Consider the following 27,045-nt stretch of genomic DNA (forward strand, 5'->3'; position numbering starts at 1 on the left):
TCATGGTAGAATGAGTTGGAGAGGTAGGTACTTGGCAGAGACAGGGAGAACATACTCAAGCATAAGCATACATAAGCAACAAAGCATCAAGAACTTGCTAACAGTGAAGCAGGCTAAGAAAAATAATATCACTTGAATTAAAACTTACAAAGGTCTGAAATTTATTTTTCTTTAGATTGCTTGATATTGAATCCATGAGCTGTCAATTGTATATAAAAACATAATTGAAAACAACTTTCCACTATCTTTAAAATTCTTTGTCTTGGAATGCATAAGGATGGTGGTGTTGACTGTTTTGGTTTTTTTAATCTCTTTGCCTGAAATTGTAAGCACTTTTATCCAAGGAGTCACAGTTTTTCAGACAAATATTTTCTGAATACTTCCTGGCAAAAATATATCAAAATACAGAAAAGATATATCTCTTTTTACAGAAAAAACAACAAAAAAACCCTCAACCAAAAAACCCTATAGAACTCTGCGCTGGCTTTTAAACACAGAATCAAAATCACCGCGGCAGCAGTGAAACATTCTTACCCAAATATGATACTTTATTCCTAGTCTCACACTGGGAAGAGATCCCTTAAACCTTCTAAAGCCAGGGAGAAAAACACTTATTTGCATCCTGCTCTATGGACACATTGATTGGTTTAACAACTTTTGTCCAGATATTAATTTTCTCCAGGAAATAATTCGAACAGTGACAAACCTTATTTGAAAACCAAAAATTTTTCTGGAACCTGAACATATACCATATTCTTGGCTGTGCTGGCTGCTTGCCTCTTCCAACAATTTACAAGCAGCAAGCCACCTATGTTAGCTGATTCAGTGAAGTCATGCCAATTTTATGCTAACCCCGGTAGCAGAGCAAAACAGCAAAGTCACATAAATGAAAAAAAAGCACATAATGATCGTAACCGTGCAGACAAACTTCTCACATCTGCAAAACATGGAAAAAGAAGAAGCTGTTCTGCATGGGAAAACTATAATTTACCAAGGACCCACAGTTAAGAAAAGGTAGGCTTCCTCATTTTGCTGTGCTGCAAGTCAAACCTAGAAGGTGGCAAGCAAGCAAACCTTGCAATATTTCTTTCAGCACATGAGGGAAGAAGCTGGCATAATCAGACCCAAACCAGATAGCACAACATTCTGCAATAAAAAGTTTGGAATGTTTAGAGCATCAGTCAAGCCACAATATACAACAACTGTACAATGTGCAAAAGGCAGTCATTCCATCTCACAATATTCAACACATAACCACTGAATGACTCAGTTTTCACAAGCAGTATCAAAGTACCTGAAGAATTCTCATACAGGTGCAGTGGTTCCTGCTATCTGTGCTCTCCAATACTGTTCAAAATTCTTTAAAAATTTTTGTCTTTGTGGCCCTGATATTTTTTTCGCCAACAGGCACTGAACACTCAAAAAATGTTAGTGTAGGTCTGAATTTGCAAAGTCTTCATTTATTTATTTTACTTTGCACAGGCAGCTATTGCAATGCCAGTAACATAAGCAGCCTTTCAGAAATCCAAGGCACAAAGTGGACTGTATGTCAATACTTATAGAATAATTCACCTACCAGCAACTGAGCCTAGACCAAGTTGTTACTTCTCTGGTTTCTGCTGTTAGTTGAATAACCATTTTTTCCTACAAATCATTGACCTCATGCTTATTGTACTAACTGGCACTGCTACCCCACCCTAATTAAACTTAAGAAAAGCATAGCATCATAAAGTAGCAAAGAAGGTTGAAAAATCAAAAAAACAGGACAGTGTATGGAGACCAAGAGTTATTTTTTTAAAAAGAAACATCCACAAGAAAACCTACAATAACCAAACAAGGAAGGAAGGTTCCAATTTTTAGTTCCCAAAACGGTTTTGTATTTTAAACTTCTTTATTACCACTAAAAAGGTAATTCTTTGTCTGCCTCAGGTCTTGAAACTCATCCACCTCGAGACAGACAGTTACCCTGAGACAGTTACTGAGATTTTGCAAACACCTCCTATGGTATCTGTACGCCTTTGTTCATGGCTCTCAAAATTTAGATATTGGGACCTAACCTTGACAAGACTAGCCATTAGAGAACAAAAGATTTGTAAGGGATAAACTGAAAAAAAAAGCTAACGTGAATAAGCATTCTTCTGCTGGCGTATTTAGCCACTACTCACATGTTCAAAGTCAAGCATATGTTTAAATAACATCCTGTTCTAGAACTTAAGTACTCACAGCTTTGCAGAATCAATCTTTCATTGGCATATGATTATATGCACAGTAGGAAAAGCCATGCTAAAATAAAATAAATAAAACTGCCATGTAATGTTAAAAATGCAACTGAATATTAAAAAAAAACCCCCCAATTCTGAAAATAAAACTTTTTACCTGTAGGATGTTTTTCACTTATGCATATGGGAAACAAAAAGACAGATATCAGTAAATGCTAAGTGGAAAATTTTAAGATAGCCATTTTAATGGCATATTCTGCCCAAGTGTCACAAACTATTACATAACATTAGTACTTAAAACTGAGGTCAATGCAATACTGCCTAATCCACTTCATACCAAATTGTAAAAATATCTTCTTATTGTACAGTTCAACTACATGATGGCTTACTGCTTGTATAAACAATTAGAAAAGAATTTTCTTTTAAAATAAAATAATGAAGTAAAGATGCTTGCTGGTGTCAAAAATAAAATGACCTCTTGAACATTCTTGGAAGATCTAATGTAAAGGCTTCATTCTCTTTTTCTTCCCCCTTTCCTTTTTTCCTTCAACAACAACAACAACAACAACAACAACAACAACAAAAAACAAACCAAACCAAACCAAACCAAAAAAAAACCCAAAAAATCTTTGCAGAATTTGGTAAACACAGCAGGGAGAAGGAAAGAGAGAAGGGAAGAAAAGAATTCAAAGGATATTCCCCTGGCTTCCTTAGGAGCTTAATACAATCTCATGAATCTTGTAGAGAAAGAAAAAATAACATACTCATACATTTGGAAAAGAACAGATAAACTGAAAAAAAGGAAAGGAACACAAAGAGTAATAGTATCGTATTTCTTGATCAGCAACTAGAATCCAAAGGAATGCTCACTTTTTTGTAACATATCTTGAAAGGCCAAGAATATTGTTCAACATGCTGAGAAAAGTAACCATTTTAATCAGAAATATTTTTAACATGTTTTATTACTAGTGTTAATACTTTAACCCTTAGATAAATACCATCTGAACTGCAAATATGCATAATGCATTCTCTAGAAAACAGGAAAGGCTCAGACAATATGATCAAAACCATAAATATCTCTTGGAAAACAGGGGGTCATTACAAGGCATCAGGATACACAGCAAAGTGAAAGATAAATAATATAAAATACATTTTTTTATGCATACAGATTAGCACAGATAATCAGAAAAGACAGCAAATGGTTGAGAAAAGAGCTCTCTCCAGTGATATTCATTCTCATGACAGCAGACATTTCCAGAAATGTCTTATTCTCACAAAAATAAAGCCAAAACTCCCTGAATATTCACTATTAGATCTGCTTCCTGTGATAAAAAGCATTATAAATCCTACCTCACACTGAGAGACTCATTAAAGACATTCCTTGACTAGTTCTTGGATGTGAGGGTATCATTCAGAAAGGGCAGAATGATTAGACTGGATGAGTCTAGGCTCTGACTGAGCAAAGCACATACACCTGCATTTATATCCTGTTGGTTTTGAAGGGATTATGCAGATGCAGCAGGCTAAACATGGGTTTAACTGTGTACTGAGATGAGGTCACAGTTTGGTTCTAAATGTTCTGCAGAAACTCAAACCACCATAGAGACCCTATCAACACAATAAGGACACCGCTATAGAAATATTTTATTCCTTGCTATTATAAACAACACCTTTTATTAAATGAAAGATATCAGAGGAAAAAAATTTCTCAGGAGATTCAATGTCTTTGTCCTGGATAGGGAAATGCATTACAACCAGAGCAGAAGTTGCCAAGTGGCCACACTGCCCCAGTGGCATGTGAAGCCATCACCTCTCATAGGTGTACAGCACTTGTAGCACACTAAACAATATCTGTATATTCTCCCCACTCTTTCTAGCTTCAGAAATAGGAATGCATTAACTTTGAGAGACAAAAACCAACAAAAATGTCTCCTATTTTGGTACTGAGTTTTTTTAACAAGGAACACAAAAAGCAGGGGTGGGGGGAATGCTACATTTCAACGTCTGTACCTTGGCACATTACAGATGTTTAAGACCAGATTCAGTCTTGCCTCTGTTCTTATCACCAGCAAAAATTATTTTAATGTCTTCTTCTAGTTTAATGACTTATTAAAACAGTACCTGACATCCCTGTTCATGAAATACAAATTGGACTTTAAAGACACCAGAACTGGCATCAAGATTGAGAGGGATGTATAGAATGTATTAAATTGCATTTTATTTCTCAATCCTCAGACTTCGAGAAGGTGGTGTTTCACTAACGAAAACATAATTCAAATACAAATGCAGAGAGTTAGAAAGTCAAAAGTACAATAATTTACAAGCCTTTAATTAATTAATAAATTAACTTTGAAACCAGGTTTTCACAGCTTACCAATGTTACTAAACAACAATAAATTCAGGAATGCAGCAAATAGTGTATTTTCAAGTAGTCCTAATCGTTGAAGGAAATGAGTTCTTAAATCCAGGGCACTCTGCATGCTCTTCACAAGTACCACTTTGTTTTCAGGTTTAGGTAATCATACCTCTACTTAACTTTTCATCTTCTTACTGTGCCAAAGTTTATGCCTTGTAAAATCAATAAAACAACCCAAAATATCTGAGTAGCTAAAGAAGACACAGCACACCAGACATATAGAGCACTTTGTCTTTAAAACATGAAAAAGAGGTTGTAATAAGATAATTCATAAAATCTGTGGCACAAAAATTAAATAAAGAGAGAAGTACTACAGATTGCCTCAAGCCAGAATCACCTGATAGCATTAAAAGAGAAAGGAATTGCCATTAGAGTCTATGAGATACTCTAAGCACCCCTCAAGGGCCTGTACATGCTTCACTTGCTTTATGTGAAGCCTTGCATCCCTTAGAGTACAATTTTGTTAATCAGTTTTCAAGGTCACAGCTGAATGCAAGAGGGACAGGCTGTGCATCTGTAGAAGACACTTATTTCTGGAAAAGTCATAGTTCTATTTATGTGAAAATGATCTGCAGTTATGCAGTACACAAGTCCTAACCTGCAAACACTTTATATAATAAAAAAATACCCAAACCCACAAAACTGTTGGCAGAATCAAAGTCTAAAGGGTCAAGCTGAGAGAAGTGTCTTTTTAATTACAATTACTTTAGCAGATACGTGCATAAATATGTCCTCACAAAACAATAATGACTGTTTTGACTGAAATTATAGATTTATTTGAAGGACACAACAGAAAAAGAGCTATTTTTCAAAATCTCAATCATGAGGGTCTTTAAAATGCTTTTTCTCTCATTTTGGTATTTCACTCTAAAAACAAAATTAAATTACAAATGCATTGAACTGAATAAATGACTTTCTGAAGCTGTTTTATATTTATATAACCAGACTGAACCATATTGCAGCATCACTCTCACCACATGCCTTCTGACGAGGACATGCTCTGACACCTTTTGAAGCACATATAGCAAAAGTGAATAAATGTAACTTCTTTTGTCAGGAAATCCAATAAACACCAGCAAGGTTAGAGAATCCCCAGGGACCAAAGGCATAGTCTTGCTCTTGAGTACAGTTCAAGATAGACATCAGCCTATTTCCAAATAGGCTGGCCAGATTCCTAGAGGTGACATCTCTGAGTGCAGTCGTCTCTCCTGCACTGTGTATACCGGTGGGCTGGTCCTGCTTTTCTTGGCAGCTGTTTGGCTGACACTGCATTTAGTGGGTACAGAGAACATACCTTATGGAAAGTGCTATGACTGCTCTCTTTGTTGCTTCAAACAAAAAAAGAAGAAAGAGGAATTTGCAAAATGCAAATGAAATTTGCATGCCAAAAGAGCACTGTCTGGTTCCTGCTTTCACGACAAATATGGGCAGATTTGCCTCCCGTGCAAAGTGAAATAAGAATAGTGTGGGGGGAAAACATTTGTAAATGTAATGCACTTCAAATAACTGATGACTGCTTATAGAGAAGAAAGGGAAAAAAAAGAAAAAAACAAGTACATATACATAATAATGTGAATATATAAACATATGTATTATACATAAGTATGAATGAAAAATTAATCAAAGTTCCATTTTACTTAACAAACACATAGGAGTATGTACCCTTAAAGGGAAACAAAACTGAAAGTGACTGAGAGGAGGGTTTTGTAAAAGTTTGCTGCTGTAGAAAAACTCAGAAATCTCTGCACAAACAAGCAACATTTATGCTAACTCACGTCTTCAGTAGAACAGGCATCATTTTCTCCTTATCTTGCTATCTAGCAAAGCACATTTTCTCTACTATTTTAATCACTTTTCACCAACACTGAACTCTTTCAGGAGCATGTCCAACCACAGTCACAGTCAATCTTTAGAGATCACCTCTAAGACTTAATTTTCTCTGCAAGAGAAAGGTGTGTCAGTGTAACTGGAGAAATATTATGAAAAAAAAATCACTTTTGATGGACAAATGTACTTGTTTTCATCCTGCTTATTGCATTTCAGTGCACAGTGATATGGAATTACTTTAACAAAAACTAAAACAAACATGTCAAGTGAAAATACAAGTCTTAGCATAGGAGTTTGTACAAATATTAAAATGTGGTTTTATTGGTGCCACTTTTCTTGCAGTAGTCTTACATTGACATGCCAGTGCAGTATCACTACCATTTACAAACTTGTACTGGGAAAATTATTATTTCCTTAACTGTGTACATTTTGATCCATTTTCAAATGTCTGCACACAGCTCCCTTAACATGTCACAGATATTGACTGAACTTAAGAGATTTTGATTGCTTTTGATTATGATGTATTTCTTGTCATTTTCAAACCACACTGCAAATCAGCATCTTTTTTCACCAAAGTTCATAACAATTATGTATTAACAATTTAACTTGAATTTTGTCTATTTTCTGCTATGGGACTGAATTTACTCTCTATGTCCCTGTCTGACCCTGCCCTGTATTTTCCCTTTATAAGGAAAATTTAATTGTGCGGGTAACTTAGTTGATAAAGCACCTAGTGCATCACAGCACAATTTACACTAACATTTTTACTATAATTTATCATTATACAACAGTGATACTGTTATTGCAATAATTTACTGGTTTTAAATTGCTCTTTTAAAGTAAACATATAGTTAAGTTTACTAAATGAAAATTTATACAAATACATTCATCTGGGGGAAGAAGGCAATTCTCTGAAGATCTGAAAAATTTAGAACCTTAGTGGTTTCTCTTACAGAACAAAATAAATAACAGACTCTTTCTAAGACTGTCTTCAGAAACTATCTTGCCTTCAGAAGCAACCTTTAACAACATTCAAGAAATTAAGAGGGAAGAGAGCTATCAATGATCATGAGCTGCTAAGTTAAAAAGAAAAAAGTAATTCTAATTATAAAATTCCATTACAGTTCCATCAAGACTGTAATGCACCAAGAGCTTTGCATGCTCACTTCAAACTGTCAACAGCAAATATGTGAAATATTTTCCTTATATTGACATCAGTCAGTACACTGCTATGACAATTCATTATACATCATGGTTTAGAGAGAAATAAAGCAGTAAGTGTTCCTATCTATTATATGTATACAAATGATCGTATTTCTCCAACAGATTCCTGAATCCATCCCTTGCTTTCCCAACATTTCGTACCCATATGCCCCTGAATGTGATACACATCAAAAATAAGATCATAGAATTTGAGAGTAGTACCTTGCCCCAGATATCTATTGAAAGCAGTGTGTAAACACTTGCCATCAAATTCCATCAAAATGTTTATTTGAATCAGGCATTTTTGAAATCTGATAACAATTCCTACGGAGCTATTTGACTGAGGAACAGAATGGCTCTCCAAGACATTACCCAGGACAAGAGTCATTGTTCCATATTAGATCATTAAGTGACTCTATGAAGTGTCAAGTAACATTTAATAAAGTTCTCTATATATTATGACAGGTTCTCTGCCTTATTAATAGTCCCTCATGTATTTGGTTTCAGAAATTACGTCCTGGTACATTCGTCCAGTACTGCTACTTTCAATTTTTCCTAAGTTCCTGCAGATTAAATTTTTCTGTTGTGTGCATATTTAGTTTTTTTTGCTGCTGGGCAGCTTCATTATTTCTTGGATATTTTCACTCTTGTTTCTCTGTGCTGTAAAAGCCAACCACATCTTTCACAAATCTTTTCCCTTCCTTGCCCGGTTTCCAATTCTTGCTAAATTACAATGATCAGAGTTTGACAATACTGCTATAGCAGATGTCAATGAGCTTGAAATTATCTTTTATGACTCAAAAATAACCTAGAAAATATAAATTGTAATGGAAAGTAAATGCCCATGTAACTTTTTTCTATATAGAGCTTCATAAAGCTAAATATACAGAACATTTATATTTCTGTGTATCTAAAACTACAGTTAAATTTTTTCTATAAGATTTTATCCAAGGCACAGCATCCTAAAAGAATTACTCAATTATCAATGTAAATGCTAACAAATTACTCCTTAAGACATTCTGTCAGAAATAGATTTAGGAGCTCTGTTTCTTCCATATCAAAAAATTGTCTAACAAAGCAATCTTCCAAAAATTAGCCTTTAATGGACCTAGCACTCATCATTTTTAGATACCCTTCATAGGAGTGTTTAGGAATTAACTTATTTTTATTTGACTTTTGCTTCAATAACAGCCCACACTTTGTGCATACTTTTCTATTCATCGAGTTCTCTGTATCTTTTCATTTTCTTTTGTCCTAGTGGAATGCACTTCTTTTTTTAAACAAAAGTTGATGATTATAAACTAAAAATGAATTTCTCAAAATGAAATAAAATTAAATAGATACTCCTTTGTAGCAAATAAAATAGTTTCTCTTCTACATATAATCATTCTCTCTCTGACTCTGAAAATAAAGAATTTAAAAAAGACAATTTGGACAAAACTGAAATTGGGAAAATTAAATTGAGAAGATGTACTGTCTCTCATGTGACATTAGAAATGCCTATTACATAAACCAATTCATTCCAGAAATAAAATTCAATTGTAATTGTTTCAAACACTCCTAGCAGTGGCTGTTTGAAAAACACTTACATACATCAAAAGTCATCTAAACCTATATGTACAAAACTATATATATAACTGTAAAAAATGAGCCAAGACACTCCATACCATGATTCCTTCACACCTGTGATAAGTTCTTTCAGTTAAGCAGAAAAATGAATTTTTCTGCTGCTGTTCAATTTATCAGGAGAGAGTCGTTCTGCCCCCAAGTAGGAGAGTGGCTGTGAGGGGGTCATGGCTAGAAAAGCTGGCATTATCTATCAAGTACACTCCTCATTTGATTCTACGGACTGTCAGGGATGTGTTAGATTTCAAATCTGCCCTGATACAGTAGAAATAGTACATAAGTGTGTGTGGAATGGTAAGCATAGCATATTTTTCACAAAATCAGCTTCTTAGAGAAATAAATTAATACATATAAGTTTAAAAAACATTACTTTTTTTCACACATGCTATCAATTCGTATGTGTACAGATATTTTTGTGTGTATATACACAATCAAAATACAATGCTTTGCCTGAACTATATTTGAAAGCAATTTTCACACAAAGGCATGTTACTACTCTAAATTTGTTTCCAAAGAATGTTTATCTGTCTCCCATCTTCCATCAGTGATTCATTTAATGACACATCAAATGTTAGTTGCTAAATATTAATGCATTGAATTTTTTATAGGACAGACTTCTCATTGTTGCACTTGATTTTGTAAAACTTTCTTCATTTGTCACATACTCAAATTCAATTCCTTATTGTTGCAAACTTAAAAAATATGATAAAAGAAAGTCAGAGACAATAGAAGGCAAGGGTGCAACACCTCTCAGTTTACTGAAGTGCAGGACGAGCCAAACCACCGGCTGCTCAGCAGAGAGCAACAGCTGAAGGTCCTCCCCAAACCCTTCCCATGATGCCTCAGCTGAGACCTGAAAGGAAGATCTCTGCAATTTGTTCACCTTGTTCCTTCAGACCTCAGGTCTCTGCTGAAATGATGAGGCTTGCTAATTAGTAGCACCTGTGATAGTGCCTTTGCAATAAGATATCTCTCCAAAAACAATTGGGTTGTGGCCTCCAATAACAATTCTCATAGGTCACTACACTGCTACCAGATGGTGCAAATATTCAGCTATTACTGACCTTGCCTGAAGCAAAACTAACCAGAGATGAAAATGCTTTGCCTTCTGTGTTAAGCAATTAATTCTAAAAAGAAAGAAAAGAAAGTCCCAGATACCTGAACCTGCAAACACCTATGAAAGAAGAAGGCTTGCAAGTCTTTGCAAGAGAGAAACTGTGAGCTTGCAAGTTTCAAATGAGTCTCTTAGAGTAACATTTCAGAAACATTTGCCACTCTGCTTTTCTTGGACACTGCAAATAAATTCTAACTTTAACATTTAAATTAACAATACTTGAGCAAAATTACGTTCATTAGCTATCATTTTTCATTGGTTATATGCAAGTATTCATACTCAGGTTTCCTCAGAATATTTTGGAAGTGAGGTTCATGAAATCTTGGCTATGTTACACTTGGATACCTGACACTAAAACTACTGATTAATCCAAAACCATTTAAACTTTTAAGTCTTTGTGTCTTGCAACATGAATAAAATATGTAAGTGAAGAGGTCTACAAAAACAGCTCACTGTATTAATCATGCCATAGATTAGAATGGCAGAGAAGATACAACATATAATAGAGAGCCTATTGATAATGTTCTGCAATCTGTAGGCTTCAGGTGAAATGTCAAATACAAAATGAAATTCATCCCACGTGGATCAGGAGATGCGCATTATTGAAATAAATTCAACTTAGAAATGAAATTCACTTGTGACTCATAAAAATTCTCACCCATGGCTGTTTCAAACATACCACATGCAGTTATATTTAAGTTCACAAACACATGGGCAAATGTAAAAAAAAAAAAAAAAAAAAAAATCAGCAGGCAGTTAAAACATTCCCTTCCAATTGTCCTTTCTGTCAACTGTACACTAACATATATGCCAAGCAAAGGAATAACATAGAAAAAAAACTCTGCATCATAAAGAAGGAAAAGTAGACAGGCTTTTTTTCTCCCAGATGAAGGGGAATTCATGCTTTATTGTTCAGCAAAGGAACAAGTGAGGTTGCATAAAATCATCACTTGTCCCCTGCTGGCAAAGGATATGTACAATGTGACAGTGCAATAGCTTTGCCAATGTACTCTTCCCAGATGTGTTGAAGCTGGAAGCTGTCTCACTGAGATGCAGTTGCAGTGCAGATCTTACCAGATTCAGAGACAAAGCAGTAAGAACTGCACTGCTGTCCTGTCATTGCCATAGGGGGCTGCTGAATACTAGTGATTCTAATTCAAGAGAAAGGTTAAGGCAACTGAATTTCATGCAAAAGGCATATCTTCCAGTAGCCCATGGTACAAGTCTTTAAGTCTGAAGTCCACAGTGTGCATCTCAGAGGAAATGAAGGTCACTTACTGGCATTATTAGACTTGGTTCACTTTTCAAAAGACCAACAGAAGTCTCAGCAAAAGGTTTTCTCTGCAAGGTTTTGCTTGTATCAGAACTCAAATATTACTGCTGACACAAGAGTATTCTATAGCTTACCTTATAGGGGAAAAAAAAAAAATCTCTAAATCAATTAGTAACAGTTCTTAGTTTTATATCTAATTTCCTACTTTAAATAAGTGATTCTAAAGAAATCTCATTAATTTAAGAAACATTAGGGAATAAAGCAGTAGACATTGTCCCTGATGGTCATAGTGCTTAGACAAAGTAGATTTAATTCTTAGCGCAATCTTTTTCCACTCCTCTTTGAGCTACTCAAGGTCTATAAGGACAACAGAATTTAACAGACAGAGATTTGGAGCAGAGACCAAATTATCAAGATAGGTCACCGAGAGGGGAAAAAGTACTTCAAAAATAGAATAGCTAAATATAGATTTAATAACTTGTTTGGATTATAATGGCCCAAGGGGTAAATTTAGGATCCTATGCCCCAGAAACAAAGAGAAATAGCAAGTATAAGGCTAAAATAAGGTGCTATTTAGTCTTCTGAAAACATCACATGGGTAATGTCTTTTAATGGACATGGTCTGTATTTTCATCTTAGAAAACAACAGAAGGTCCTTGGTAAAACTCTCTTCAAATAACAGCAAAAGTGACCTGAAGCAAATTTGTAGCACAGCTTTTTCACTTAGCAAATGTGAACAGCTCTCAAACAAATCACAGAATATTCTGAGTTGGAAGAGACTCACAAGGATCATTAAGTCCAACTTTTATGTGAATGGCCTGTAGGGGATGAAGCCCACAACAGTGGCATTAGCACCATGCTCTAACCAATTGAGCTAATTGGTGGCTCTCTATCAAAAACTGAATTTTGCAAACTGTCTCTTCAGCTGTAGCATTAGATTCCAATAACCAACTAAAGATTCTGGAATTATTTGTAATGTAAAGGTTTTGAATCCCATGGCTGACCTTCTACCTCATTTATTTCTTGTCATAGTCACTGCTGTACTCCTCTTCTGATACTCTTTCCAGTTTGTTTTTTTTTTTTTGAACCCAGACTGCATTAATACCATATATCTTTTACAAGAAGAAAGAAAGGTAAGGCAAATTATTTCAGGTGTCTTTAAACAATATTTTAAACTGTAACTGAAGAAATATTTTACTTCAATGCAATGTAGAACATTAATGCACAATACAGTACAACATGTAGGTCGATAAGGAACATGGAACACCTCTATCAACAATAACATCATAAAGATCAAAATACAAAATTAGAAAAACCCTGATCTTCATAACAAACTTGGGGAGATTGTCTTCTTTTGGCATATAAAATCCATAGGTAAAAGCCACAACAGAAAATCATTCACATATGCGTTTGTTGAGAAGCAAACAATTCTATCCCTTACCAACGGAGGGACACCACCCCATAAAAAAACCCAAACAACTCATCAGTCTCAATCCTAACTCTACAATCGAGGAAATGAGCAAGCAGGAGTGATGGGAGAATGTCACTAACTGCTGCTGGAGGGAAAAATTTTCTAACTTGTACTTTTACTTCAGGAAAAAAAAAAAAAGACTGAAAAAGATGGCTGGTTAAGGTCTAGTGAGAAGCTTAGGAGGCCCAAAGTAATCCCACCCAAACCAGATTAATACACTGTTATTTGCAGGCAAATGCAGCCATTTATTCTTTATTGTCTGAAGGAGAAGAGAGATGCCCATTGAATTTCCAACAGGACTTCCTATAGTACATTCACTTTTTTCCTTCTAAGTACTGACCTTCTCCATTACTCTCCTGCCCATGGATTCTAATGTGATCACATTGAATTGATTTGCCAGAAAAGAACTATGACAAAGCCATGACATCACAGTTACCCTTGAAGAATAACTAGCATATGCACACTATCACCTCTAGCAGAAGTTCTTGCTTCCAACTCCAGTATTAGAAAGTTCAAATAGGAGAAAAACATATAAAAGATTTCATTGTTTAAAAAAGCAAAACATTCCTTTGTTCAAGACTATGAAGCAGGGATTTATTAGATTAGAAAAAAAAAATTGATAACACCACCAAATACTTCTCCTTCTGGAGAATTCTTTCTACCTATTAAGTGACAGTATGTCCTATATATCTTTTACACTTATCTGTATCTGCTGAAAGCTAAAAATAATGGTGCCTTTAGGAATTGTACCCTACCGAGTTTGTGAAAGATGACGTGAGGCATTTCTGTTCTCCACATTTGATTTTTACACTGCTTAAAACTGCTGTTATTCCTGAGCCTGATTTATGGGTACCCTGGAGTCCTCCTAACCCCTTTTGATGTTATTTCTACTGGAAACAGTTGACAAAAGCAGATCTTCCCTCGAGGATTGCAGAGTTTTAGTATTTGTTTCAACTTTCAGCCATTTGCTCAACCTATTAAAGCTTCTTCAAAGACACAGAATAGCAAACCATCACCTTGAATGCTACAGCAAAGAATAAATGCATAAAGGCTGCCAATTCACACTAACTCTGCCGTAGATAAGCAGAATGCATTGGAAGGCATTACACTACATAGAATACTGCCTGTGGATTTAGCATAGCCCTACAAGGGTGTTTGGCTTTCAACTATTTCACTCTGGTGGCCAGACCTGCATGAAAATATTTATTTAAAATATAAACCTAAGACAAACTAAGTGTATCTAATGTAAACTTGAGAATAAAAAACTGGCAATAGACCAACATTGCTTCCACTTTGTATTTTTACTATACAACAGTGTACAATACTGTTTTAAATAAGAATTTAAGGAGCTTTGCTAACCTTGCTAAAGCCATACAAAGACTGTGCCAAGAATCTTGGAATTTAATTGCTCTGCCTGTGGTGGACTGTCAATGATATATCGATGAAAACACCTAGAGATATGGCATATGTTGCTGCAAACAAAAATACTTAAGAAAAATGCAAATAGTACCTCATTGTCATATTTTCCTGTTTGGTGTCTTGTTGGTTTGGGTTTTTTTTCAGGAAAAAAAAAGGAAGAAAAATCTACTTTGAAGAACACACAAAAATCTCTTATTACTATAGTGAAGCTAATACAAAGCAATAGCTAATGTATGGAACACAGTTAATCCTCTTTTTCACATGAATGCTACAGAAGGATGAAGGTAGGTTTCACAAACTACTCTAAACTGCAGAGTGCCCTCAATGCTACTTTTCAACTGCATAAGCATATTAGAAAGTAATTGCTAGTACAATCACCTAAATATTTAACTGAAGTAAAAACATTATGGCTATTTCTGTAATTTCTTGGAATTATATACAAATATTAAAAGAATGTTAGGCTAGAGAAAGGAATTAGAAACTCAAAAAAACTCAATGGAGATTTTTAAAGTAGCCCAAGATTTTACAATGTCCTTTTCATAACTGATAAATGTTTCCATTGTGTGATCTCTCGCTCTTTCCGATGGTCAAAGACTTACATTTGACCATCCCTGCAATTTGTAAAAGACAAAATCAGAAACTAAACCAATTTCTTGCACAGCTTTAATTGGAAAATTATTTCACCCACCCAAAGATACATGTGAAATTCTATTTTAACAACTTGCAGAATTTGCCATACAAAAAATAAAATAGTATCTTGAGTTTTGGTATCACCTACAAATGTCTAGTATTACACAAAAGTGCATGGTAGGCTTTCATGGCTTAAAAAAAAATATATAACTTCTGAAAGATAATCAGAATTTAATGTATGGATACTTTCTCAAAAATTTAGAGTTATCATAGAAATGTGTATCAATATTTTGACATGATGAAACAGAACGAATTTCTTACATTATGCTTCTTTTAATGTTACCCAGAAAGGGGATTTTAGGCAAGTTTTTTTCCTTAATTTTTATTTTTCTTTTCTTTTTTTATGGTTGTTCTGTTGTTTTTTTTTTTTTTATTAAGAAGAGACCTTAACAAAAACACAGTAAATTCTCAGGGACAGACAACTTTTCCTGCAGTCTAGAAATACTTAGAGTTCTTGATAATCCTGGTGGACACAGGTCCCAGAGATAGGTGCTGTTTATCCCAAAAAGCTCAGCTATTCAGCAAGTTTTACCCCTTTGTGGTACTTCATGTAGTTCAGTTAGCTCTTCTGATGCTTCCTGAGCCCTACACAGGAAATACTGGGACATGAAAAACCCTTTTCCATTCCGTCTTACTGCTAGGATAAAAAGTATACTTCCACGGCAGATCTAGTTTCAACAATGAGCCTTTGGGTTTCAGCTTCACAGTTAACTCAAGCTGGCTATGACAAAGCACTAGGTTCCACAATTCTGTGCAGGACATCTGCCAGTCATTTCCATCTGGCTTGGGATCAGGGATCAGCCACTGGCCCTCTTGTATTTAGCAGTACAGACACACACTAGGGGTCTGCACTTCAGTAAGCCAAATCATTCCTCTTGCCCAGTGAATTTTTAGAAGGGACAGGAGAACCAGCAACTTTTGAGTGGCTGAGTCTGCACCCTTGCTGCAAAATGCTGATGTACCAATTTGACAAAGACCAATATTTGGGGTTTTTTTAATCTGTACCCAGGAGCCAGTTTGAAAATATACCACAAAGGATGCTTCCAAGAGCAGCTCTTTCCAGAAGACATACTATATGAATCAGTACAGAGTTCAAGTGTCCTTTCCAATTTCTCTCTTTTGACCAACAACTACCATTTCTCAATTTGCTTTACACTTTCACATAAAATATCTCCTAATCAGTAGACAAATGTGTTTCAGTTAATTCTTCACTACAGTGGTAGCTGTCCTTTTCGGGCAATTGGTTTTTAATCTATGCATTTGCAAGTAAATGGATATTCTTGAATGTATGTCCCCAAATACCACATGCAAAGATGGATTACAGCATTTCAAACTACAGTAAACACAAACATGAGAACAGATGCATTTTACTTTGATTTACAGAGCACACACCAGGAAGTTAATTTCTTCAGGAACATTCTGTCCCCGTCAAAAATCCAGCTCTTTCCCTGGCTCTTGAATACATATTAGCAGAAAGTATCTACACATTTATGCCACTATCTTGAGCACTCCAGGTTTTAGTTGGAGCTTAAGCAGTCAGATTTCCACGTGCAATATGACTAAGGTACAAAAATATGAACTGCAATTTTACCAGCAAAACAAATAGCACACCTGAAAATATGACCCATTTTTCACCATGTTACCAGGGAAAAAAAACCAGCCTTTAAAAAGGAAAATGAACAACGAGAAAGAGGCTCTTTGGAAGTTATAAGTACTGTGAAGCACTGAGACTGTACATCTCTGACAGTTTTTGTTGTACTTACCTAATATCTGTGCATGTTATACATGTGATACAGCGACTGTTTGTTGTAATGAGGTTCAAAGCCACAGATGTTTCACTGTCAGCAGTTGGGTGTGCTCCACATTTAAAGTAAAACTCCTGAAATATTGAAGGAGAGATAAAGAGAAGATTACATACCTGCTGCTCATGTCCTTCCTTTATCTTTGGGTAACTGACATTTGAGAGAACAGACAAATCACCACTGCCAGCAGCAAAGGAGGACAATCATTAGGAAAGGTTTACAAGGGATCCCTTGCAAAAATACCAGTCTAGGTGTGTATTATGTTCAGTGCCTTTCCTAAAAAAGACTATATCAGTGTGACACATTCTGTGATCTTCTGGATTTATAGACAAAAAAATCACTTCATCTAGACTTTCTCTAAGTATAGTCAAAGGCAAAATACTAACCAATTTCAATATGCATTAATATTGCCGCTATCTTTTCTTGTTACAAATATTACCATTTTCTGAACTTTACAACACAGAATTTTAGCCCTAAAATAGTGAAGTCCAGCCTTGCTTTTGTGATGTTGGAAATATTTAAGATACAATTTTACCATCATAATAAAGGAAAGCTCTAGCTCTCTTGGAGCCCATATTACATTTGCAAGAATACAGTGTTTGAATCAAGTTTCTTTAGCCTCTTAGACTGCCTTCATTAGCATAACACTTTTCACACAAATGTGTGTTTTGTTCTCTTTTCCACTGCACCCCAGGGAAGGCCATATGAACCATACTATTCTTTGATAAGATTTTGCTACAAGAAATTGTTCTAAGCATCCAAATCACTCTAAGCATACGTAAATAAAAGCAGTCTGAAGACACATGCTTTGCAATAGGAGCCATAGATTAAAGTCTGTAATTTCTTTGTTGCTATGAGATCTTCTTTCCAGTAACAAATTGTGGAGGTTTGTAATGAAAACGAAGTATAAATAAAATGTGAATAGAAGGTAAGGGTATAAAAACATTGTAGGAAAGGATAAGAAGGCATAAAAGAATGACAGTTGTTGACAATATCAAGATACTAAGATCACAGTTTATTCTCAAGAAACCTGGCCACGGTAAAAAAATGCTAAGAAAACAAGGAAAAAAATCCAAATGAACTGCAGCAAGAGAAAAAGAAACCAAAACAAAACAGTGAACGAATCAGCAGCACTTCCTAATGACTCCTGACGGTGGGATGGGATGAAGGAAAAAAAAATTACAGCTACTGTCAACTTTTTTAGGATGAAAACATCACATCCAGGCCTCAGCATTAGGAACAATCCAAAAGCCATGAAAAAGACATGCTAGGTGTTTGCTAGTGTCACTCCAAGTTCCTACCTAGACTATGAGGACATATACTGTAGCACTCCCTAATACGTGAGTAAAAGAGAACGTGTAGATGAATGAGAACGAAAAAACCCAGTTTTCTTTAATACAAAATCCCCTTTTCCTCTCTACAGCTTTTCAGGGAGATTTACTGCAATACTGTACCAGAAGCAGTCCAGACAGAATCTCTTACTTTCTCAATGACTACAGCCTTGCAGTAGGGAATTCTTTGTCCACAAAACAGCTGTCATTTACTGCTTTGATTTTTTTTCTTCAGTGATGATGATCATTTAGCTTTAGAGTGTATTTCTACATCAGACAAAGCTGGTACCATGCAGTATTGTGCCACTCCATGGTGGAATCTGGTAACTGGGGTATGGGAAGTATTAATGTAACCTTCCTCCTAGGTTAGTCACTCCTGTTTCTCACAGAAACACTGATATAGGAAATAGATTCAACAATATACTTGTAGCCCGCTATAAGTGAAGGGCACAATGCCTAAAGCACATCTTAATAGCAGTTAAGAGAACTATGTGGCAAGAGCACAGTTTAAAGGGAAGCCTACCTTTCAAAGTAATTGTTCACAAGACTTTTGAAGTATAGCCCTGTACATGTTTATACACAGCTAAATTATATTTATGTCCTGTTTCATAACATTAGGAAGTAGTCCTAGGCAAAAAAGTATGCTTAAAGTCATCCTTAGACAAGAATTCAGACTTTCCAAGCATTCCCTCTTGTTCGAGACACAGATATATACACAACTTTTAAATATCAGCTTAACTGGAGGAATTTCAGTTTCAAATGAGTCAATGGAACTACACATTCATCCGGAATACATGCTAACCTTACACAATCTGTAACTTCAATTTATTTTCAATCTTTAAAAATGTATCCATTGATCTTTTTATTATTTGCTAATAGGTTTTGGAGCTTCAGTTTCTTTGCCCTTTAATTTGAGTTTACTTTCGTTTGAATTAAATGTTCAGAAGGATTTATTTCAGTGCAGAAGAAGATTTCCTTGCTTTAGTACATCTTCTGCATACAGCTAAAAGAATATTGGCAACTCACAATTACAGAACAGGTAAACTATGGGCAAGCAAACATACAAAAAAATAATTTTTGCTAGAAGTACTTATCCATTATAATAAAACCTTATCTGGGTCACAAACAAAAAGAGTAATAAAGGTATTAAGCTCTGGACCAATTGAAATAGGTTTAGATTTTTTTTGTCCCTAATGAGCATCTGTTTGGTGATTCCAATTGCTTTTGATAATACTTCATGATAGTTCTTGTCATGAAAGGTACTTATTGAAGAAGGCTAATAAAGCTATGGAATTCTTATTCCATGGAAGGACAGACAGCGACAGAAAAATAGTCAAGAATCTTGTGCTACAGTCCCAAAATACTTCTGCTATATCATTAGGAAAATTACTTCTCAATATTTCTGTTTGGCCCAAACATTGCTTTAAGGAAACTCCTCTAATTACATTTATTATGTGCTTCAGTGTTGCTGAATTGAGAACATTATAGAATGTGAAACCACTCTTTAAAATAACAAAAGAAAAATCTTGCCACTTTCCAAAGCTATTCATTGAAAGACGCTCTGCTTGACTAAACTGCAATTAAAGAAATAGTAAATCTTAATATAAAATACGAACAGAACAGAGGGCTCATTAAAAATACAGAAAAGAAACCCCTCAAGATTATGTGTCAAGTCTTTTTTCAGAAGAAATCCTGAAGATTAAAGAATAAAAGAGTTATTCATAACAAATATGTCGAGACTAGCAGTATACCCTTGGAAAATCAAACTGTATCAACCCACACAAAGTACAGTTCTACACAATCAATACAATAGTCTGTCTCTGGAGGTCTGAGACCTCAGTGCTGTGCTGGGAGTTCAGAAGTACAGGGAGAGATGGGAATCAAAACCACAATATGCTGAGTGCCTGACAGTTCTGCAGTAGGGTGGACTTCATTTCCACATTTTTTTCTTTTTTTCTGCAGTAATACACACTCCATCTGTTTAAAAGCTTTTAAAAGTCATGAAACCAATTACACTTCCAGCTGCATATAAAATTTATGTTGCCTGGTTTTGCGCATTGCATAAATACATAATCCACAAGTATTTATTTCTTACATCTACCAGATTTAACCTAACATGCTTTTTTATGCCAGGGCATATACCTATGAAGTTATCACTACAGATAACCCATCAGCACAAGTTACTTCTCAATTACTTCCAGCAATGAAATTACTGAAAGCAAAATATAAGAGGGAGGAGTGTAGCCACTTCTCACTCTTCAGCCTTGCATTTCACCAGGCATGTAAATGTAGCTATTCTTTTATTTACTCTTTCACCCAGTGTATGGTAGCCTAAGGAGGGAAATGTGCTGGATTTTTTAATCCAAATAATTTATGTGGCAATGTTAATCTCTGAACAGGTGTAGAGACCTAGGAGCCAGCCAATTTAGGACTAACTCTAATTTAGCCTCAAACTGTAGAATTCATACAAGCAGTAGTTACTTTTTAAGGTTGATATTGAAATGTCTCTAAACTTATGCTATATGAGACAGTACTTTCCTAATTTCGACTTCATAATAAAAAAACCCCTCAAACCTTACAGAATAACACAGAAAGAATGAACAAAAATCCTTACAGTCTACATCAGTATCTGACTATTTCTAAAATATTTTAAAATAGAAGAAATTACATTATTCCTCCTTTCTGCACATGTGTTTTTAGGTACAAAAAACTCTCTGATGATTGTAAGTATTGCTGTTCAGCAATGAGTAAGGATGTCAAGGAAATACTGCAAAAGCTGAGACAAAATTAAGTGCTTTTCTTAGTTTTAAAAGTGAGTAGTTTTATGGTCACCTTCTACTGCAGTGAATACCTTTAGATCATTTTCTTGCCTAAAGGCATAGGTCCCATGAAATTGTGAACATTCTATTTAACACTATAAATGTCTTCCTTTTGGCAGTGTATCTGATAGATTGTTATTGAGAGAAGGGAGCAGGCATCACTCTTACATAGTCTGTCATATTCTTCACTGTTGTTATCGCTTTTGTGTCACACAACATCATAAAAAGTGCACAAGGGGGAAAAAAGGTTCAAAGACACATGGTCAATGCTAGCTACTTTTTATGAAACTCAAGAAGAAAATGGTCAAATTTTTCAAAAACCCCTCAATCTTCATTGATATTTAGTAAAAGTCTGTCTCTGTAAACTCTGTCTTTTCAAACAAACCAGAGGTTTACATACCCCTAACTGCTGATGATAACTGAATTGTCTTCTATATGGTCAAGTAACCATCATAAGTAAGATCAAAGTCATACACAAACCATCAGGGGGAAGGCAGTCTGAAAAAGGCCTACAAGAAACTTTACCCTTTTGATTCATGTTCTCAAGTCCAGTTTGCTACACTGTTAGAAAAAAACCCACTAGTCTTTGCTAAGTACCACCAAGATAGCCTGCACCTTGGCTGGTGTACAACATATATACATAAAAATACACGTTCCTCCCCTTGCTTCTCATTCTGTTCCGTGTAAGTTGACTAAACTAAGGAAGCCCAGCCAGATTTCTTATTCCCATTTCTTAATAAGCTACAAAAGAAGGTGAGAGCCTTATTTTTCCCCTGAATCACTCACACATGTTTATTTAGGACTGACAGGCAAAGCCATTTATGAATATGTTTTATAGCAATTGAAGGTATGGCTTTAATTTTTTCAAATTATCAGTAAACTTAAATCTCATTTCAACTATAACATCATAGTTATCCCCATGAGAGAGAGAAAATGACAATGCTATTTTGGCACATCCCTGTGATAATGATTCATTTGCTTTTGAAACTGAAAAATTTAGTAGATATTCAGTAGATCTGGGGACAGATTGAAAGAAACTCATTTCAGAACAGCTGTGGAATCAAATATTTCTTCTGGGATGTTCTGGGAAAGACTGGACTTAACTCTGTGCAGAGACACCATCAGGTTTCCACATCCCAGAACTACAGGCAGTGACTTCCCAAGCCGTAGAAATATCTCAAGGACAAAAGAAACCAAACCTAAAACATCACTATTCACAGGTAGAACAGGCACTGCTTTTAAAGTTACATAAGTAAAAAGTGTCAGAACTACACTGTCTAACTAGTATGAGGAAGGTTGTACAGACAAAGAGCAACTCTGAAAGATTTAAGCCCTCAATGATTTCATGATAGACTTGTGAATGCATTACATACACAAGACTGCTCCACCTTCTTCTGTGAGCCAACAGTATTTTGACTAGCTCTGGTTACTGGAAGATATCTTGCTCAAAATAGTGACAGTTCCCCCATGCACCTCACCAGATACTACCAAGAACCTCAAATCAGGTACTGAGCATAGTAAGCCTCACCTAATATGATTTATTTGGTGACTGCTGCTCTGCATGGTTTGGCTTTGCTAAGCAAACACTGAGACCTAAATAGCTGTTAAGATCAAAGGGAGAAAATTATTACCCAAATGTCAAATTCTTGCAGTAGAGTTGGGTTTATGGCATAAAAACTACCTAAGTAAAACAAAAACATGCCTATAGCTAGCTACATTTTAGACAAGCAAATTCTTCTGCCTCCTCTATGTTTGGAGTTCCTTGGGAACTGCTATTGCAATACTTGTAGATGAGAAGTTAACCTTAGGCTCTGCTCCCGTCATTAGCACTATTTTCTTTTAAGATGCTCTCCATTCAAGAATATTTTTCTCCTACTCGAGATTCAAATCAAAATCAAACCTTTTCTCTGTGGATTTCCTGTGATTCTTAAACTTGATGCTTGATCATGATATGAGTGATGTAAACACTATTCCAGAGGGCAGCTGACTTCCCTAAACTGAAAAATGCAGCTTCCCCTGGGCACAGCTAAGTGGATCACCTCCTAGGCAAACAAGGGATAAAAAAGCCCTCATGCCTCAGTGGTTAAGGACAAACAAACAGTTAATTCATTTCAAAGGGATAGAATTTATGCATAGTATTAAATCAGCATTCAAGCTGCACTGTGTTGGTCCTTAAGTCAGTTTCAATGTTAAAGAAATACATTAATTAATCACTACGAACAGTATAATAATGCATGTGATTAATAGCTAATTTTCGATTAAGATTTAGCAGAAAAAATATTGAAGGTTATTAAGTGACAGCAGATTTGAAGTGCCTTAACAGAGATTTTAGGAATGCTTCAATGCAACTATTAAATATGTTGCTCACTCTAATCATTCACATACCAACACTAAAACAAATCTTTAAAAACATTACACTCAGACAACATTTCTTCACCACAAAAAAGCCCCAAAACGAAAAGTAATTTTTCCTGTTAGACAGAGAAGATCCTGTGAAAAACTCAACACCTGATCTCAGACCTAAACATTCAGAATAGAATCAGAAAAATCAGCAAGAATGAAAAGACAAGCATGCCACCAAACCCAGCATCTTTTATATACATTTCTACACAAATTTCCCTATCCCTTCCACTTTCAAATTCACAGAAACCCTGTTGCTGAACATGCCAGAAATGGCAATTCACGGACACTGTCAAAAGTGTGAAGTTCAAAAGAAGTGTCTTTATGGGATGCAAGGAGAAAAACTGATATTCCAAAAGGGATCAAATGTTATATAATAAGCCTTGCTAATATACTCTGGATAACTAAGCTGACCTCAAAGATAAGTTGAAACACCTTCTGATGCAAAGAAAGGCAATAAAGTTTTAATATATTAAATTTAAATATCTGTAAGTACTATATACTTATTTAATTTGACAAGATACAAAACCAGCTTAAAACAGTAGAAGAAACACAAACATCTCTCTAGTACCTGCTTTCTGCCCGAACCCCCTTGCCCTTCTAAAAATGCCTCTGGCTAAGAAGAGCTGTTACTTGTAATACAAACTCTTTAGGATGAGTATCCTTTGTCAACTCTTCACCCAGGCTTGGTAAAAACATCAACTTTAACCTGTGTGAAGGATGGAAGATGGAGGAAGTGAACTTTTAAAATTATTATTGCATTCTTGAGACAAGTAGCATTCAGGGGCAAAAATGGTATCCTCCTGCATTTTTTCAGACTTCATCTTCTTTTCATCTATAACACTTGAAATCTAAATGAGTCCAGGCAACTAAAAGACATGTATTTCAGAGAAAGAAGTGTCAATATCTCTTATAATATCTCCTTTTAATTCTTGATTAACTTTAATCCAGTTCACATAAGAAAAACATTAAAAATATACAGTTCCACTTCTTTCTCTCAGAATTAAACATATTCACCATGCCTTTTATTCAGTAGAGAATATAAAAAAAATTATTGCATAATAATTATTTGAAAAGAAAGCCTGTGATATGGAACGTATTTGAGTGTAGCGGGATTATGGGATAGGAAATGTACATGCTATTCATGAACCTTTACAAGACCTAGTGTTTTAGTCCTGACCAAGTCACTGAAAACCAAGCTTCAGGCATATACAAATGTATCTAAAACTCATCATAAATCATTTTCGTGAGACATTTTAAATAGTAATAGATTATTGCCATCATACCCAGATCCCACTTTTATCCACATTTTTACGCAAAAGGAACAAAAATCAAGCTAAAAAATTTCTGTTCATGTATTTATTCCCCTTGCCAAAGAAAAACATTTCTATCTCTCATTTTCCACAATTCATTGGAAGAACAAAGGTATTGTTCAAATTTTTTTAACAGGACAGCTATAGTACCATTCAGTTTTATTCAGATATCTAATGTGATATAACCAAGATTATTGATAATTGAAAAAAAGCTCACCTATCTATTGTCTGCATTAAAAACCCACGAAGTTACTGATTTTTTATTAAAATCTAAAGAGAGAAGAAAGATATATTTAAGACTCAAATAACTGGCATGAAGGGTTATTAACTATACAAGTTTATAATGACACCTGGCCTCTGAATAGAACATGAAACTATAGTTTTCTAGAAATTTTCTGTACAAGGAAAGCAATAAGAAATGTAGTACCTATTATGCAATTTGCTTTTCTTGTCTACTAAAAACGACACAGTGGGAAAATAGAACACAAGTGCCTTGGGAATCCCTTAGCTGCTCCTGCCCACACAATACTACTTCAACCACACAAGAAATACTCTGTGTGAAAGTGACTTTTCACATTTTTAACAACATATCTCATTTGCTTTGCTTGTCTAAAGGCAACCACACAACATACTTGTTTCATTTCTCTGCAAGTTGTGACTTTTGCTCAAACAGTCACTAAATCTGCTGTCATTCCTTCAAGTGAATGTGTACTTCCGTGACACCAACGCAGAACAGTCATCACAACTGAGTTCTTATCACTCATTTTCTCACAGTATAGACAGAAATGAAGGCTGTAGGGCATTGTGTCTCCTTACAATTGATCTTTGCCTGGAATGTTACCTGGCAGTGAAATCAAAGGCCCTGTAGACAGCCAATCCCCAGAAATGCATAACTAATAGGTCACAGGTACTGTAATGCCTGTGGCATGTAAAAATACAGTAAGATATTTTAAGTAAATAACTTTTCAATCAGAACAACCATGCTTTCACATAAAACAACATGAAAGCTTTACACATTCCTTTCTCTGAAAGAATGCAAACTCTCCCCTTTCCCTTCTTTGCTCCTAACTTTTTTATACACACATCTATCCAATGCAATCTCTGATCAACACTAACTTTTGGGCTGAACCAAGACTGCAAGTGTCAGGATGATTAAATTACCTAGCCTAGGAACCCATATTGTTCCATTGAATTTGTTCACCAGCATGTATGAAACAGATTATTTTGGAAAAATTCCTTTGAATTACTTGAGCCATAGAAGAAGTCTCAGTTTCAGAGTAGCTACTTACAATGTATTATAATCATCATATCCTGAACACTAGTGCTGATTTCTAGGACTAAAACTTTTCCATCAGCCTCTTTTAAAGTAGAATCCAACTGTCTAAATTTTTTATCAAGTGTTTCCTGTAGAGAATAAACCCTTTACTTTGAGCTTAATTTCCTCTGGCAATCAGATTTGAATTTTTATGTGAACAAAAGCCATGAAACAGGCTGAAGGAGGGAAGAAACTAGAATACTACATGATAGCAGATCCTCAGGCTGTGCTTCTTACGGCACAAAAAGTTGCTTACAATTACAGGTTTGAGTGATTTGTTTATCTTCACCCATGTTAGCAAGCACTTAGGGTAAAGACAGTGAGCAAGGCTTCAAAATAACTAAAGAAAAAAATCTAAAATGTACAAGAAACAGGACTCCTATACTTGAGCTAGAAATATTGCACAGGTGACATTCAATAGTAAGGTCTCTCAAAGAAGCTTCAGCGTTAACAAATCAGAATGCCTAAGTAAACAACATAATTTCTTTAACTATTACTTTTTCTTGAGTATTCTATATGACAGGAGTAATTCCATAGTCTAGTCTGTTAATACTGATGTGTTTCTGCAACATATGCAGTAGATTTCCATCCATCTGATCCTGTCACAAGGGAAAAATTTAAGTTTTGTCCATACCTTGATACTGAAGGAATTGGGCAAGTTCAAAACTTCAAAAAAAAAAGGTATTTTTAACCCAATAGCCATTTAAAAAAATGGTTGTTATTTTTGGGTTTAGGTTTTCAGCCTTTAACTAACATCACCTATGTCCTAGAGCCTCACATCCATCCATTAACCATTTAGATGATCTA

The 27,045-nt window shown here is 35.2% G+C and overlaps 1 protein-coding gene across 2 annotated transcripts in view; it reads right to left on the minus strand.

Annotated features, from left to right (window-relative positions):
• The window catches only part of PRKN (parkin RBR E3 ubiquitin protein ligase), a 699,935-nt gene that overhangs the window by 339,439 nt on the left and 333,451 nt on the right, over positions 1 to 27,045 (minus strand). For both annotated transcript variants that reach the window (XM_082276720.1, XM_082276719.1), the window contains one exon: positions 17,022 to 17,137. In XM_082276720.1, coding sequence (XP_082132846.1) covers positions 17,022 to 17,137 — 116 coding nt within the window. The remainder of the gene's footprint in view (positions 1 to 17,021; positions 17,138 to 27,045) is intronic.

The sequence above is a fragment of the Coloeus monedula genome (genome assembly GCF_965178545.1).
Source record: "Coloeus monedula genome assembly, chromosome: 2".
NCBI classification, from domain to species: domain Eukaryota; kingdom Metazoa; phylum Chordata; class Aves; order Passeriformes; family Corvidae; genus Coloeus; species Coloeus monedula.